Below are 13,782 nucleotides of genomic sequence, written 5' to 3' on the forward strand. Positions count from 1 at the left end.
AGCCAGTAATAGTAAAATAGCGCCTTCATAAAGTGTAGATCGTAGTTTCTTTGCCAGTTTCTTTTCATATGAAAGACTCATCTTCCGGATAAAATCTAACTCACGACTAGAAATATTACGTTGTCGGTCCAGGCTAAGATCCAAAAAAAAAAAAAAAAAAAAAAAAAAGATCTTAATAACCTCATCCTTCAATGCATTACGCCGCTAATAAATAAGGAAATATAACTCCTTGTTCTCAAGGCCTGACATCAAGACTTTATGAGGTGTCGATTATTGTTATTATAAATATATTTTTCTTTTTTTCTATAATAAAAAAAAAAAAAAAAAAAAAAAAAGAATAGAATAATAATAATAGTAATAGTAATAGTAATAATAATAATAATAATAATGTTATAGACTGTGCCCATCCAAGAATTCCTGGACGACTTTGAAGAGCAGTGTGCAGGACAAATTCATTCGAATTGGATTGCCAACAATCCTTCTATCCTTTTAGCCCTTGCATGTTTATTTATTTACTTTATGCTTTTGCAATAGTAAAAAAAGAAGGTCAAAATAGGAGGAACCAAAGCTGAGACATGGTTTTGGCGAAACAGAAATGACGAATCAAGTTATTCCATATTCCTACAGCAGTGTAAGAATAAAAGATGATCAGATCCTGGTATACATGAACATACTATGACTTGGATCATGGACCAAATACAGGATGACACGAACTCTTTTTTTTTTTTTTTTTTTTTGGCTGTCAAAGATTTATAAATATGGGCTATATTTATATATTAATATATATGTGTATTTATATGTATAAAAAAAAAAGAAAAGAAAAGAAAAGACTCCAGATCCCTTGTTGCAAAGCATAGCATGGCATAGCATAGCATTACCTCCTCCATGATCCATAAATAAAAAAAAAAATAAAAAAAAAAAAAAAAGAAAAGAAAAAGTATATTTTTATTCGTGATATCTGTTACGAATGAGGATAAAAAAGATAAAAGTGGCATGTACGAGTGTATAATAATAATAAGCAATGTTTATTATTATTTCCTTCCCAAGCTATTGTCTTTTGACTATTATTAACACTCGTTCCTCTAGGAGAAAGGACAGCTTGCTCTTTTTTTTTTTTCTTTTTTTTTTAATTATTATTTCATGGTCGCATTTAATGCTTTAAATCAAATAAAAGGAAAATAAAACCCTCAGTAAGGACTCACGTCTGAAGGTCCTTTTTACTTTCAAAAGATTGCTTGCTGCTTGGTTCTAGCCTCGGGTGCCTTTTCGGTTATAATTACAAAAAAATAAAAATAAAAATTTGTTACTTTGTTCATCCATCTTTCTCCTTTCGTCGGAATAAAATGTAATCAGGCAAATCCTGCCTGTAAGTGTATCCACAGGGGTTGGATGGGCGCACATTTCATCTACAATTAGGGAAATCAAATTGTTATAAATGAAGCATTAGAGATGACAGAAAGAGAGTTTTTTTTTTTTTTTTTTTTTTAATTTAGGTCCGTGGATGCGTATAGGGTTATTTGATATCGGAAAAGGGTAATGAAACAATTACACTCTGGACATGGATCCCATCCCTTCTAGGCAGACATCCCCCCAAATATATTCGCCTGTCATATCAATGCCTTTTTTCTTCTTTTCTTTTTCTGACCCCAAATTAGTGCCAAGCGAAGGGAAAGGAAAAAGAAAAAGTCCACACCCGCAATATCCTAAAATCCACACCATTTGTATATATATATACACCTGTTCTATTTATCCTATTCATAAGTTGGAAGAAGATAGAAGACCCTTCCTATTCAATATACATATAAATATTTATATATATTTGTATATATATTTATATTTATTATTTTTTATTAATCTGTACTTGCTCCACACATCAAGGTATTAACAGAGGCTATTGAACATCGGGGGTGTATTTGTCTCATCCATAAAGTGTAGGAATATAGGAGTGTTATCCTCACCGCTGTGTGGATTTAAATCCATAACTTTATTTTTGCGAAAGCACATCTTGTCTATATAAAAACAAAAAAAAAATAAAAAGAAAGAGGAAAGATAGTTGACAATTGCATAAAGATACGCCACACAAACAACAGGAGCTGCGCGTCTCTACATTGGGCTACGCAATTTGATTTCCTTTTCGTTTTTCTTTTAATGAATAAAGAGAAAAGGCGAAAAAAAAAAAAAAAAAAAAAAAAACAAGCATTGGGAAGGTTCCTTTTGTTTTTAGTTGTAAAAAAAGGGCTTTGGATAAACACAGTGCCGGAGTAACAGAGACAGGGCAAACAAACAGGAACATCCAGAAAGATAAAAAAAAATAAATAAAAAATGCTTAATTTTTTAAACTATTCGGAAGTAACAAATAACAAAGCGAGTGATTAACAGACTAACAGACTAAGTGAATGGAATAAAAAAAGCCTCAATTGATACCTGTCCCCTACTCTTTCATATCCGTCGTTTGTCTTTGTATATGTATATTCATGTATACATGTATACTTTTTACTTTTACTTTTTCTTATTCTTATTTCCTGGTGCATTGCCTTTGCATTGCCTGTGTACATGTATTTTATACATATATTTGCAAGGTGGTGAGTGTGAAATAAAGACTATTTTAAATGCAGGCTCCACTACATCATGATATCATGTCGTCGTATTATTTTAATTACGCTACATAAATATTTATATCTGTCTGTTACTGTTACTGTAAATCCTTATTCTTATTCTTATTCTTATTCTTATTTTTATTTATTCTTTATTTTTATTCTAATCCTTATTCTTGTTCTTATTCTTATCCTTATTCTCATTATTATTCTCATTATTATTCTCATTATTATTATTATTCTCATTATTATTCCTGTTGTCCTTGAGCATTAGAATACAAATGAATCGAAAGAAATAAAATCCGACCCCCACGAGTCGAACAAGTATAAATACCAAAGCTCTTTTTAAGCAGTTTTTTATTTTATTATTTTTCCCCTTTTTTTTATTTTTTTATTTTTTTTATTTTCCTTTCCTTCCTTCTTCTCTTTCTTTTCTTTCTTCATCCACTTCTCTCAACTCAAACTCACATACACACTTTCTCTTTCTGTCTTTTTTGCTTACTTACTCTATCCATCCACACACACACAACAACAACAACAACAACAACAACAACAGCAACAACCATACCCTACTTTTCTCTTTTCTTTCTCTCTCTCTCTCTCTCTTTCTCTTTCTCTTTCTTTTTCTTTTTCTTTTTTTACTTCTTTCTTTGTGTTCCTGGTCCTTGCTGCATTCCACTCCAAACTATTGATCATACTACAACCCCCTTACGCCTATTCTTTAACGATATCACAAACGAAAAAAAAAAAAAAAGAGACCCAAATAAGCTAAACTCCTACAATGGATCATAATTCTATGGAGACCTACTTTGGTCTCATTAGGACCCCACAAGATGCACTCATTATCTTTGAAGGCAAGTGGAAAAAAGTAACATGTAGAAATAAGCTTATTTTTTGTATGCTTGATCAATCGCACTGCCTATTTTGCATTGCATTCTTCCAAGCCCTTTCCTTCTTTCTTTCTTGAGGCGGTGCCTTGTTCTGGGAAGATTTTTTTTTTTTTTTTTTTTTCTTTCTTTGGGATGATGTGTGGCCACTCCTGTGGTACAGCTCTCATCGAAACATAATCTTAAAGTCTAGCCTCGCCCCTGCGCCACCTCTCTTTTGTCATCTTCACTTTATTCTCTCCTTATTTTATTTCTTATTTCCTTTCTATTCTTTTGGACACACCCGAACACATCCCTTTGGACTAACCTCGATCATGCAAATCCCAATCCACAATACACAGCCTGTCGCCTAGGTCGTCTCTCTCGTGTGCACCGCCGTCTGTCCGACATTGAGCGTCAGTGCGTCCGTTCAGGTTCCGTCTACTGCTTTGATGAGCGTGAAGCCGGCATGAGACGCTGGACCGATGGCAAGAGCTGGAGCCCCAGCCGTGTCACCGGCAGCTTCTTGACCTATCGTGAGCTCGACGATTCACAGGGCAACCATACCGGCAAGAACGTCTATCGTGATAAAGGTCTACTCAAGCAATCATTCAGCATCACCACCGTTGATAATCAAAAGCTCCATCTCATCTCCTACTTTACCAATGATGATGTCCACAGTGAGCGTCTGCGCATCACACCCTCTACCGACCCACGCTTTGCCGACATCATGGTCCCAAAGGGTATCTATCCAGAGACCCCCTCCGTCACCTCCGCCACAGCAGAACCTACCCTTCCTACTGTCCAGCAGTCCAGTCCATCCCCGAATATGCCCTACCGCAACCGACAGCGTCCTCAACAAAGACCCAACCAGGAAGAAGAGGACCCGTCATCATTGCGGGCTGATGCCAAGGCAGGACCTCATCATCATCGTCGTAGCGACTCTTCTTCATCCATGCATTCGTCCGGCCATCGTCGAACCAACTCTGGCTCCCACAGCCTGAGGGAACATCGCTATTCCCCGATCCACCTTCCCGAGGGAAAGCATCTCGGCCTCCGTTCACGATCAAACAGTAATCTAGCCATCCATTCTTCTTCAGTCCCAAGGAACGGCCTGCATGGACAGCAGCGATATAAATCCTCCAGCCCCGGTGCCAATTCCTTCCCTTCTCCCGGCCACTCACCCGTCGCTTCCTGGGCCTCTGACGATGAGCAACCTTTGACGACCGATGTTACCATGGCTGAGCCCAAGGATCATTTTACAGCCGAAAATGTTGCACCCATCATGATCCCAGCCCTTCGTGAGTTGGCTCCTGTCCACCATCCATATGAGAACAACACCAAAGATCGCTCAAGTCTTCATGAGCAGGATTCTCTCTCAGTCCTGGCAAATTTAGCAACCCATACATTGCTTCTCCCTAAACTTGAGCCAAAGGAGATCTCACGCGAGAAAACTCGATGGGTCGAGGACGATCGTCAATTGCGCGCCCTGTCCTCAATGCTGCGCCTTTAAATTTTGGTTTGTTCACTGAGGACTCTTTTATTTTTCAAGTGTTGATCATTTGTTCATATCTGGGAACTTGTCTATACACGTGCTACAGGTTTACTTTTTCCTTCACTTCCTTCACTTTCATCTATCGAACCTATTGTACCATAGAGCCTTCTTACATTTCGTAACATTGGAATCATTGTATCCTATGTTTCTGTATCATACCTTTTCATACACTGCACCCTTTTTTTTTTTTTTTTTTTTTTTTTTTGTACTTTATTTATATTTATACATTTTTTTTTTTTTTTTTTTTTTTTTAAAATTCCTTTATTCACGACGCGTGCTCTTATTCAATAAAACACATTATCGGCGCGATTATTGATTATTGCATATTGAAAAATTACGATGATCTAAAAGTCTAAAAGAATGTTTCTACTTCTCGACCTATTATGCGTCCAAGCGAGCTTAAATGCTACATGGACAGGAGAGACATCAATCAATTAATTTTTACTTTTTGAGAATCTCAACATCATCAACTTGCTCACCACACCAAATCCCCCTGTAAGGATGGAAAAATGGTCCAAAGCTGATTGGCAGGCAGCACATCTCTCTAGGCACACTCAGCAAACATTTGTAGGTAACTCAGCATGAGATTCGAATCATTCATGTTTCCTTTTGATCTCGTCACGTTCAAAAAAAAAAAAAAAAAAAAAAAAAAAAAAAGACCCAGATTATTTAGACACAAAAAAATATTAAGCTACTTGAGAGGGGAGGGGAGACAACATTAACTGTTGAAGATCAAACCTACTCCGAAACAGCCAAAGGAGCTATTTTTTTTTTTTTTTTTTTTTTGAGGAAAACGGATCAGGATCAAATGCTTATTTTACATGTTCTTCTCGTTTTTCGTCAAGATACAAGGGAGAGAACAAGGGACTACTACCATGCTTCCTAAAGCCCTTTTCTTTTCTTTTTTTTTTTTTTTTTTTCCCATGCCCTGAGTATTCAACCACTCCATCCATCCCGACCGAGCCCTTACTATTGTCTGTATCTTCAATTGAGGTCTCTCTATTGTTTTATTCACAGATAGCCAGATAGCCTACATGTTATTGGGATTCATGAAGCAATCGCGACTATGATGGACACCTTCTACTTCCATCCCGATAGCCTGGAGAAAGGCATACATGATTGTACTACCTATTGGTTGATCACGGAAGTGATGTGAAAACAAAAAAAAAAAAAAAAAAAAAAAAAAAAAAGTTTAGCTTTTTATGATCTGCCCACTGAAGAGTGAAAAAAAAAAAAAAAAAAAAAAAACGATTATGGATGATAAACCTACCAACAAACTTGAAGCCTAGCTTCTTCAAGTCAGCGCTCAAGCGATCAGACTCTTCATTCTTGACGATAATATCCTTCTCCAGATGATGGCTCGTACTTTTGGCCCTTTCCTGACCTTTCGGTCTATATTTGTAGGCCTGCAAGAATTGCCAGAACCCATTTTCGTCCTCTGGCTGGGCCTGATCAGGATAAAGCTCTTGGAGCAATCTTTTGAATGCCCTGGCATTGACGATGGATGCTTCAACCTTGAGTTTGTTCTTAATAATATCCGTCTTCAATAGACGCTCGTTCGATTCTGGTGAGGTGTAGGTGTCTGCAATCACATTATAGTCAAAGTTATCATAGGCTTTACGGTATGCCTCCCGTTTATGGAGCACAGTTGCCCAGGACAAGCCAGCTTGAGCGCCTATTTCAAAATAAACACATAACAGGAAGGGAAGAAAAAAAAAAAAAAAAAAAAAAAAAAACGGATATTAGGTATAATTTTCCACGCGTTCAACAAAAAGTTTTTTTTTTTTTTTTTTTTTTTTTTTGTTTTACCTTCAAGAATCAACATCTCAAAGAGGTAGCGGTTTGTACGATTGAAGCCGCCGGGAATGCACCATTCAGTGTCGTGATACTGTTGCAAAAGAGGGTATTTTGTGTTAGCTGCCCATGTACATCGACTTTTGACATCGCTCTCAATGTCGAGTTCCTGTTGTTGTTTTCGCTCCTTTGTGATCCGGCGTTTCTTTAAGGGCACGATCAAGTCGTTCTTTTTTTCATCATCTGGTGAAGTGTCTGCGTCTACCCTGTTGTCCTTGACCTTGTCCTTGTTTTCCTTGCTCTGTTTATCTGCATCTGCCGTGGTTGTGTTTTTTGTAATCTTGACAGATGGTTTTACAGAAGTTGATAATGCTGTTGTACTCCTTTCCTTGAGCTTGTTTGGTGACGAGATAGGAGCATCAGTAGCAGGCACGATAGCGGTTCCTTTTTTTTTTTTTTATATCAGAAAATGAATTAGTATGGATTAAGTAAAAAAAAAAAAGATTAGATATTCTTCTGGCAATTGACTCTTACGAGTTCGAGTAGAGCGGCGAGACATATTCTCTAACACGTGCGTAAGGGGAATGAATTAGTGATAGAAGAAACAAAAAAAAAAAAAAAAGAAAGAGGTGAAAAAGTTTTTCGTATTTTCATTTATGACAGATTTGGTGGCGTGCTATGGAAAATGAATTGTTTTTGACAGAGTAGACTTCAACTGAATGATCCCTCAACGAAGATTGAGGACTGTTTTTTTTTTTTTTTTTTTTTCAGTTCAATCTCATTGCTTTCTGTGTAAAGGTTTGTCAATAAAGAAAAAAAAAAAAAAAAAAAAAAAAGTAGAAAAGCAAAGTCGACTTAGTCATCTCATCCAGAATTGTCAACAAAAACATTGATTCTGCAATTGTCTATGCAATTGATAACGTTCAATTAGGTGGAGCTGGATTGGATTGTAAATGAACATGGTCCTGTGTGCTTCTGGTCCTAGATGTAAAACATTTAATTGTTTTTGCGAAGCAAAGCAAAGAAAAAAGAGAGAGCAAACACATGAAATCCGATCACGGTTCACTGGTGCCTGGATCGCACTCACAGAAGATTCCGTTCACTCTTTTCCAGCGCTTCGGCAAATCCTAACGCCGTCCCATGCGTACAGGCCATACTTGCACACGCATAGCTGTCGTATTGGTCTACTGCATGGTTACTGTAATAAAAACAGGTTATAGTTATAGTTATAGTTTTTTTTTTTTTTTTTTTTCTTGCTCGAGTAAATCATTTCCAATCCTGGGAAAGTATAGAGAATCCACTTGATGGAGTGATTTTTTTTTTTTTTTTTTTTTTTTTTTTTAAAAAAAAAAAAAAAATCCTGTCCTGGTCTTCAGAACTATCAAGACTATTTAGCAGGACAAATAATAATCATCATAAAAAACCAAGTTTACATTTAACTGGCTTTATTGAGTGAACATTTATTGTGTGTGTTTATCACTTTCTGGGAAATACAGGTCAAAGCATAAAGTCTTATCGAGAGCAACGGTCAACGTGCCAGATGTGTATTACGCACATGCGATGTGTAATGTGAACACAACGCTTTTTTTTTCCTCCCCTTCCGAAGGATAAACACAAACACGCGATGGAAAAAAAGGAGCAAATTTTTTTTTTTTTTTTTTATGCCTGCTCTCCCAATGCTGGACCTGGGCGTCCAAAATAAACAACGACGACTGTGCATCTCCAAAAAAAAAAAAAAAAAAAAAAAAAAAAAAGTTGGGCACTCCTTTAAATGAAATGTGTCACTTCCTCATGGGTCCCCTTTTCTTTGATGTGACGATCCATTACCATATTCGATCAAAAGCTAACAGTCGATTTTTTAAAGAAAAGAGAAAGCCGAAGCAAGAACATCAAGCTGATAGATATCTTTGTAATCGTGTCGTTAACTACATTGGAATCCGTATTACTTTTTGTTGTTGGTTATTGTTGTTGATGATGGTGATAGATGATTTGGATGTAAGATGTACGGAAAGGTATTTTTACTGAAAAACAAGAGGAGGTTGAAAATTAGGATACTCTAGCTCGGTATATACCTAAAATAAAGTAAAAAAAAAAAAAAAAAAGAGAGATTAGCTTGTTATTTTGCATGGAGACCTGCCTGTGCCTGAGTATCCAAGACCAGTAATGTGATGGTTGCTGTTGGCATAAAAGAAATCCCGCACCAGCAAAGAATCAAGAAGAACAAGAAAGAGGACTTTTTTCACCCCATCGTGCAAAAAAGATTTGCGAGGGTGCTTCCTATTGGCTGAGGATGGTGCTGATAAGATTCAAGCTCGTAACAAATGTTTTCTCTATTTTGGAACTGAAGGAAGGGACAATCTAATCGAGATGACAAAAAAAAAAAAAAAAAAAAAAAAAAGATGATGATGAGTTTGGCCCTGCTTGCGACTATAAAAACTCATCTCTCTCCAACCCTTCCTTCCTTTTTCTTCTTTTTTCTTCTTTTTACTTTCTCCTTCTCAATCTCAACAACAACCACTGCAACATCAGCTTTTTCTTTTTTCTTTTTTTTTCTTTCCCCAGAAACCTTTCTACCCCCCAAGAACCTTATCACACACAAACCGTTGTTTGGCTACCATATTCTTTGGCAGCCAACCCCGAGTCTAGCAACCACGTTTTCCAACCAGCTTGCCAGTCTCCACAACCCCCACCGCGGAAGAAAGAGAACGAGTCCCAAGCCTAAAGCATCCAAGTAACGAGACTCGCTCTGCCCCAGACGTTTCTTCCACGATTACCCACTAGTACCCCCCCCCCCCCCCCCCCCGCTCAAAACCAACTACTTCCAAGAATCCCCGTCCGAAAACCAAGAATACACCCAAGAACTATATATAAAAAAAATCCCCCAACAACAAGCTTCTAACCATGCCTCCATTTGCCGCTGAACAAATCCCCACCGCCGCTGCCCCTTTGGCCTTCAAGGTCAACAGCAAGAATGTCCAGTACACCGATTCGCACATCCTTGCCGACTACGTCTATGAGAATGCCACCGTCTCCAAGGGCATCGATGGATCGTACTCCGTCAACCCCACCTCTGTCAAGTACACTTTCAAGACCGACCTCAAAGTTCCACGTGTAGGGTATGTCAATTCGATGGAATGTGATCTGTCGGTCTTGTTCTGTTTATCAATTTCAGCCACAAAAGGAGGCACAGAAAAAAGAAAGCTCTGCATATTTTTTTTTTTTTTTTTTTTTTTTTTCCTTGAAAATATTTGGTGCCTGATCAATTTTTCTAACTTGAATGGAATGCTTCTGATCTGTGATATCTAATAGTCTCATGATGGTTGGATGGGGTGGAAACAACGGATCGACCTTGACCGCCTCCATCATTGCTAACCGCAGAAAGACAACCTGGAATACCAAGGAGGGTCTCCAGGAGCCCAACTACTATGGCTCCGTCGTCCAGGCTTCGACCTTGAAGCTGGGTGTTGATGCCAAGGGCAATGATGTCTACATCCCTTTCTCCGACATCCTTCCCATGGTCCACCCCAATGATCTCGTCCTTGGCGGCTGGGACATCTCGTCCTTCAACCTCGCTGATGCCATGGCTCGCGCTCAAGTCCTCGATTACGATCTCCAACGTCAGCTTAAGGCTGAGATGGCTACTCTCAAGCCTCTCCCTTCAGTCTACTACCCTGACTTCATTGCTGCCAATCAGTCTGACCGTGCCGACAATGTTATTCCCGGAACGAACAAGCAGGCTCATGTCGAGCAAATCCGCGCCGATATCCGCAACTTCAAGGCTGCCAATGACTTGGACAAGGTAGTCGTTATCTGGACTGCCAACACCGAGCGCTTCTCTTCCCTTTTAGATGGCGTCAACGACACTGCCGACAACTTGCTCAAGTCCGTCAAGGAGTCGCATGAGGAAGTTTCACCTTCGACCGTTTTCGCTATTGCCTCGATTCTGGAGAACACTCCTTTCATCAACGGTTCGCCCCAAAACACCTTTGTTCCTGGATGCATCGAGCTTGCTGAGCGTCATAACGTTTACATTGGTGGTGATGACTTCAAGTCTGGCCAGACTAAGGTCAAGTCTGTCCTTGTTGACTTTTTGGTCAATGCCGGTATCAAGCCCATTGCTATCTCGTCCTACAACCATCTTGGTAACAACGACGGTAAGAACTTGTCTGCACCTCAGCAGTTCCGTTCAAAGGAGATCTCAAAGTCGAACGTTGTTGACGACATGGTCGCTGCCAACCACCTCTTGTACAAGGAGGGTGAGCATCCCGATCACTTGGTAGTCATCAAGTACATCCCAGCTGTGAAGGATTCGAAGCGTGCATTGGATGAGTATGTCTCTGAGATTTTCATGGGAGGTCGCAACACCATCTCGTTGTACAACACCTGTGAGGACTCACTCTTGGCCTCGCCTCTCATCTTGGACTTGGTCATCTTGACTGAGCTCATGACCCGTATTGAGTACAAGACTGAGGAGATGACCAAGTTTGCTCCTTTCAACTCGGTCCTTTCGATCCTTTCCTACATGCTCAAGGCGCCCATGGTTCCCCACGGTACCCAAGTTGTTAACGCTCTTTCGAAGCAGCGCTATGCTATGGAGAACATCTTCCGTGCCTGCGTTGGTCTCGCTCCCCAGAACGACATGCTTTTGGAGGCCAAGACCCAGGCCAATCGCCACTAGGCAGTTTCCAATAAAATAAAATAAAAAAAAAGTCTGACTTTTTGTTTTAAACTTTTATCATATACATTTGTGTATATTTTTTTGTTTCAATATTTAATGATGCAATATAATAATAAATGGGAGCGAAATATATAAATATTACTGTATTATCCATTGTTGCGCAGAGAGATGGATTTGAGGGCAACCTGTTCTCATTTTACGACAAAGTTGATCCCCAAAGATGTGTAAACAAACCAAACAAGGCAAATAAACAAATAAGCAAAGCAAACAAACGCAAACAGACATTGTCCATGCAAAGGAAGGCATTCATTAAATTCTTTTATATTTATATTTTTTACCTACTTATTTTATTCCGAACAGATCAATCATGATTGTTATCACAAAAGAGAAAGAAAGAGAAAAGAGAGAAAGGAGAGAGAGGTAGGAAAAAAAAAATAAAGAGAGAGAGAGAGAGGAAATGAAATCAACCAATATTTGATCTATGGACTTTAAGATACAAATAAATTTTTTTTTTTTTTTTTTTTTTTTTTATCCTTGATGAGCAGGACGAGTCTTATCCTCAGTGAACTTTCCAAATAGTTTCTTGGCTCCACCAAGGGCTAATCCTCCAGCAGCCATGCTTCCAGCAAACTTCATCCAGTCAGGAGTTTGCTTTCCAGAGCCTTGCTGCTGCTGCTGCTGCTGCTGCTGCTGTTGATGTTGGTATTGGTGTTGGTGTTGTTCATGAGATGAAGAATATTCAGGCTTTTGGTACATGGGCGGAGCATAAGGTGATGGATATTGTTGTTGAATGGTCGTACCCGGATAATGATTTCCATTCTCACCACCAACGCTACCACCATCACCATGCATCTGACTTGATGATGATGATGATGAAGATGGGGCCTTTGGGGGTTTCTGCTTATTATTGGGATTATAGTTGATATGATAGAACCACATTTGGATTTGATGTTCAGTACAAGGACCAGGACCATGTGTCGGACGAGGATAAGCCCGCATCCAGAAATCAATGTCCTTTTGGTCAGTTGCCATGACTCCTCCCATTCTTGATCCTGGTCCTGTCCCTGCTCCTGGTCCTACTCCTGTTTCTACTCCTGTTATGGGCCCAGGGTATCCTTGTGGTGCAGGTGGGCAGATCTGTGGTTGTGGTTGTTGATACACTGAGGATCCAAAATCCTTGTCAAGTTCCTGATAAGCAGGATAAGGTGATGATGACGACGATTGCTCCGTCGATGCTGGATAATTCTGATACGATGGAGGGTAGACGTCTTGAGATGGCATTTTTTGGTCATATGACGACGGGATAGAGGATCCGGGATAGCTCGTAGGAGGATAGGCCTGGTATTGAGGGGACGGCATATGGGATGGTGTTGACACAGAAGAGGCCGAAGAAGGCGGGTACGCTCCATAGGGCTGTTGCTGGGGCTGAGGAGGGTACATGGGTGGTGCTTGATAAGACCCTGGCTGTTGAGGCTGCGGAGGATAGGGAGAAGAGTATCCGGCAGGAGAAGGGGGATAGGCTGTAGGCTGTTGAGGTGGAAGGTAGCCATAGCCAGGTTGACCAGGAGGGAAATAGCCAGACATGATTGTTTTAAATAATAATAGTAATAATAATGGTGGTGGTAAGGATAATAAGGTAATAAGAAATCGTGATGTAGAAGCGAATAAAACAGAAATGAAAAGGAAAAAAAAAGACTTGTCCTTTTATTCAGCAAGTACAAAGAGTAGCGGAAAAAGGAAAGGAAAGAAGAGGAGGAGGAGAGAGAATATAGAAATGCGGATGTATAATGCTAATTAATGAAAAGGAGGATATCAAAAACGCCCAGATGGGTCAATTAATGGAGAAGCGACAATTGTCGGTCAGAGCCATTTGCACCCAAAATAGATGAAATATCCGTGTCTCATGGACAGAATGGCCAAATGGGGGATAGTGCGATCATCGCGTGAGACCATTGCGAACGGAATAACTGAAGGAATGGAATTAAGATATGAATATGAATAATGGATATGGATGCGGAACAAATATGTTTGTCCGTCTGAGAATATAATATTAATATTAATATTATCCATTCGTCATAATCTATGTAGATGTATATAGATGCTTTATCTCAAGAATCATTTATAAATGATTTTTATTTATCACTTCTATTCCACATTCCTCCGGTCCTGTGACATGACCTGGCAAGATGACATTTAAACCTTTAAGCTTCTATATCTCGGATCGTTGTGCTACATCATTTCATATCATATCATCATATCCATCCTATCCACAGAGATAAACAAAAACACAACAAA

General features: G+C 39.2%; 5 protein-coding genes across 5 annotated transcripts; 3 read left to right on the forward strand and 2 right to left on the reverse strand.

The window, feature by feature from the left end:
- The first annotated feature begins 3,102 nt into the window (after positions 1 to 3,102).
- Positions 3,103 to 5,194, forward strand: BCR41DRAFT_387268 (Gti1/Pac2 family-domain-containing protein). Its single transcript, XM_022027879.1, has 2 exons — positions 3,103 to 3,448; positions 3,823 to 5,194. Exons 1-2 carry the CDS (start codon positions 3,376 to 3,378, stop codon positions 4,971 to 4,973), a joined length of 1,224 nt encoding a protein of 407 aa, XP_021880225.1. The 5' UTR covers positions 3,103 to 3,375; the 3' UTR covers positions 4,974 to 5,194.
- An 830-nt stretch (positions 5,195 to 6,024) lies between these two features.
- Positions 6,025 to 7,383, reverse strand: BCR41DRAFT_387269 (Methyladenine glycosylase-domain-containing protein). Its single transcript, XM_022027880.1, has 4 exons — positions 7,344 to 7,383; positions 6,825 to 7,253; positions 6,282 to 6,690; positions 6,025 to 6,139 (listed from the first exon to the last, which is right to left on the reverse strand). Exons 1-4 carry the CDS (start codon positions 7,366 to 7,368, stop codon positions 6,046 to 6,048), a joined length of 957 nt encoding a protein of 318 aa, XP_021880226.1. The 5' UTR covers positions 7,369 to 7,383; the 3' UTR covers positions 6,025 to 6,045.
- Positions 7,384 to 9,188: 1,805 nt separating this feature from the next.
- On the forward strand, positions 9,189 to 9,600 carry BCR41DRAFT_355828 (hypothetical protein). The gene has a single exon (XM_022024541.1). It carries the CDS (start codon positions 9,209 to 9,211, stop codon positions 9,542 to 9,544), a length of 336 nt encoding a protein of 111 aa, XP_021880227.1. The 5' UTR covers positions 9,189 to 9,208; the 3' UTR covers positions 9,545 to 9,600.
- An 8-nt stretch (positions 9,601 to 9,608) lies between these two features.
- BCR41DRAFT_323957 (hypothetical protein) lies at positions 9,609 to 11,610 on the forward strand. Its single transcript, XM_022021528.1, has 2 exons — positions 9,609 to 9,925; positions 10,119 to 11,610. The coding sequence occupies exons 1-2, from the start codon at positions 9,711 to 9,713 to the stop codon at positions 11,485 to 11,487; spliced, it is 1,584 nt and encodes a 527-aa protein (XP_021880228.1). The 5' UTR covers positions 9,609 to 9,710; the 3' UTR covers positions 11,488 to 11,610.
- Positions 11,611 to 11,950: 340 nt separating this feature from the next.
- On the reverse strand, positions 11,951 to 13,107 carry BCR41DRAFT_387271 (hypothetical protein; the record flags this gene model as incomplete). The annotated part of the gene is made up of 2 exons (XM_022027881.1): positions 12,647 to 13,107; positions 11,951 to 11,966 (listed from the first exon to the last, which is right to left on the reverse strand). The coding sequence occupies exons 1-2, from the start codon at positions 13,069 to 13,071 to the stop codon at positions 11,951 to 11,953; spliced, it is 441 nt and encodes a 146-aa protein (XP_021880229.1). The 5' UTR covers positions 13,072 to 13,107.
- Between the last annotated feature and the right edge of the window lie 675 nt (positions 13,108 to 13,782).

This window comes from Lobosporangium transversale, assembly GCF_002105155.1.
Source record: "Lobosporangium transversale strain NRRL 3116 chromosome Unknown BCR41scaffold_24, whole genome shotgun sequence".
Lineage (NCBI taxonomy): Eukaryota > Fungi > Mortierellomycota > Mortierellomycetes > Mortierellales > Mortierellaceae > Lobosporangium > Lobosporangium transversale.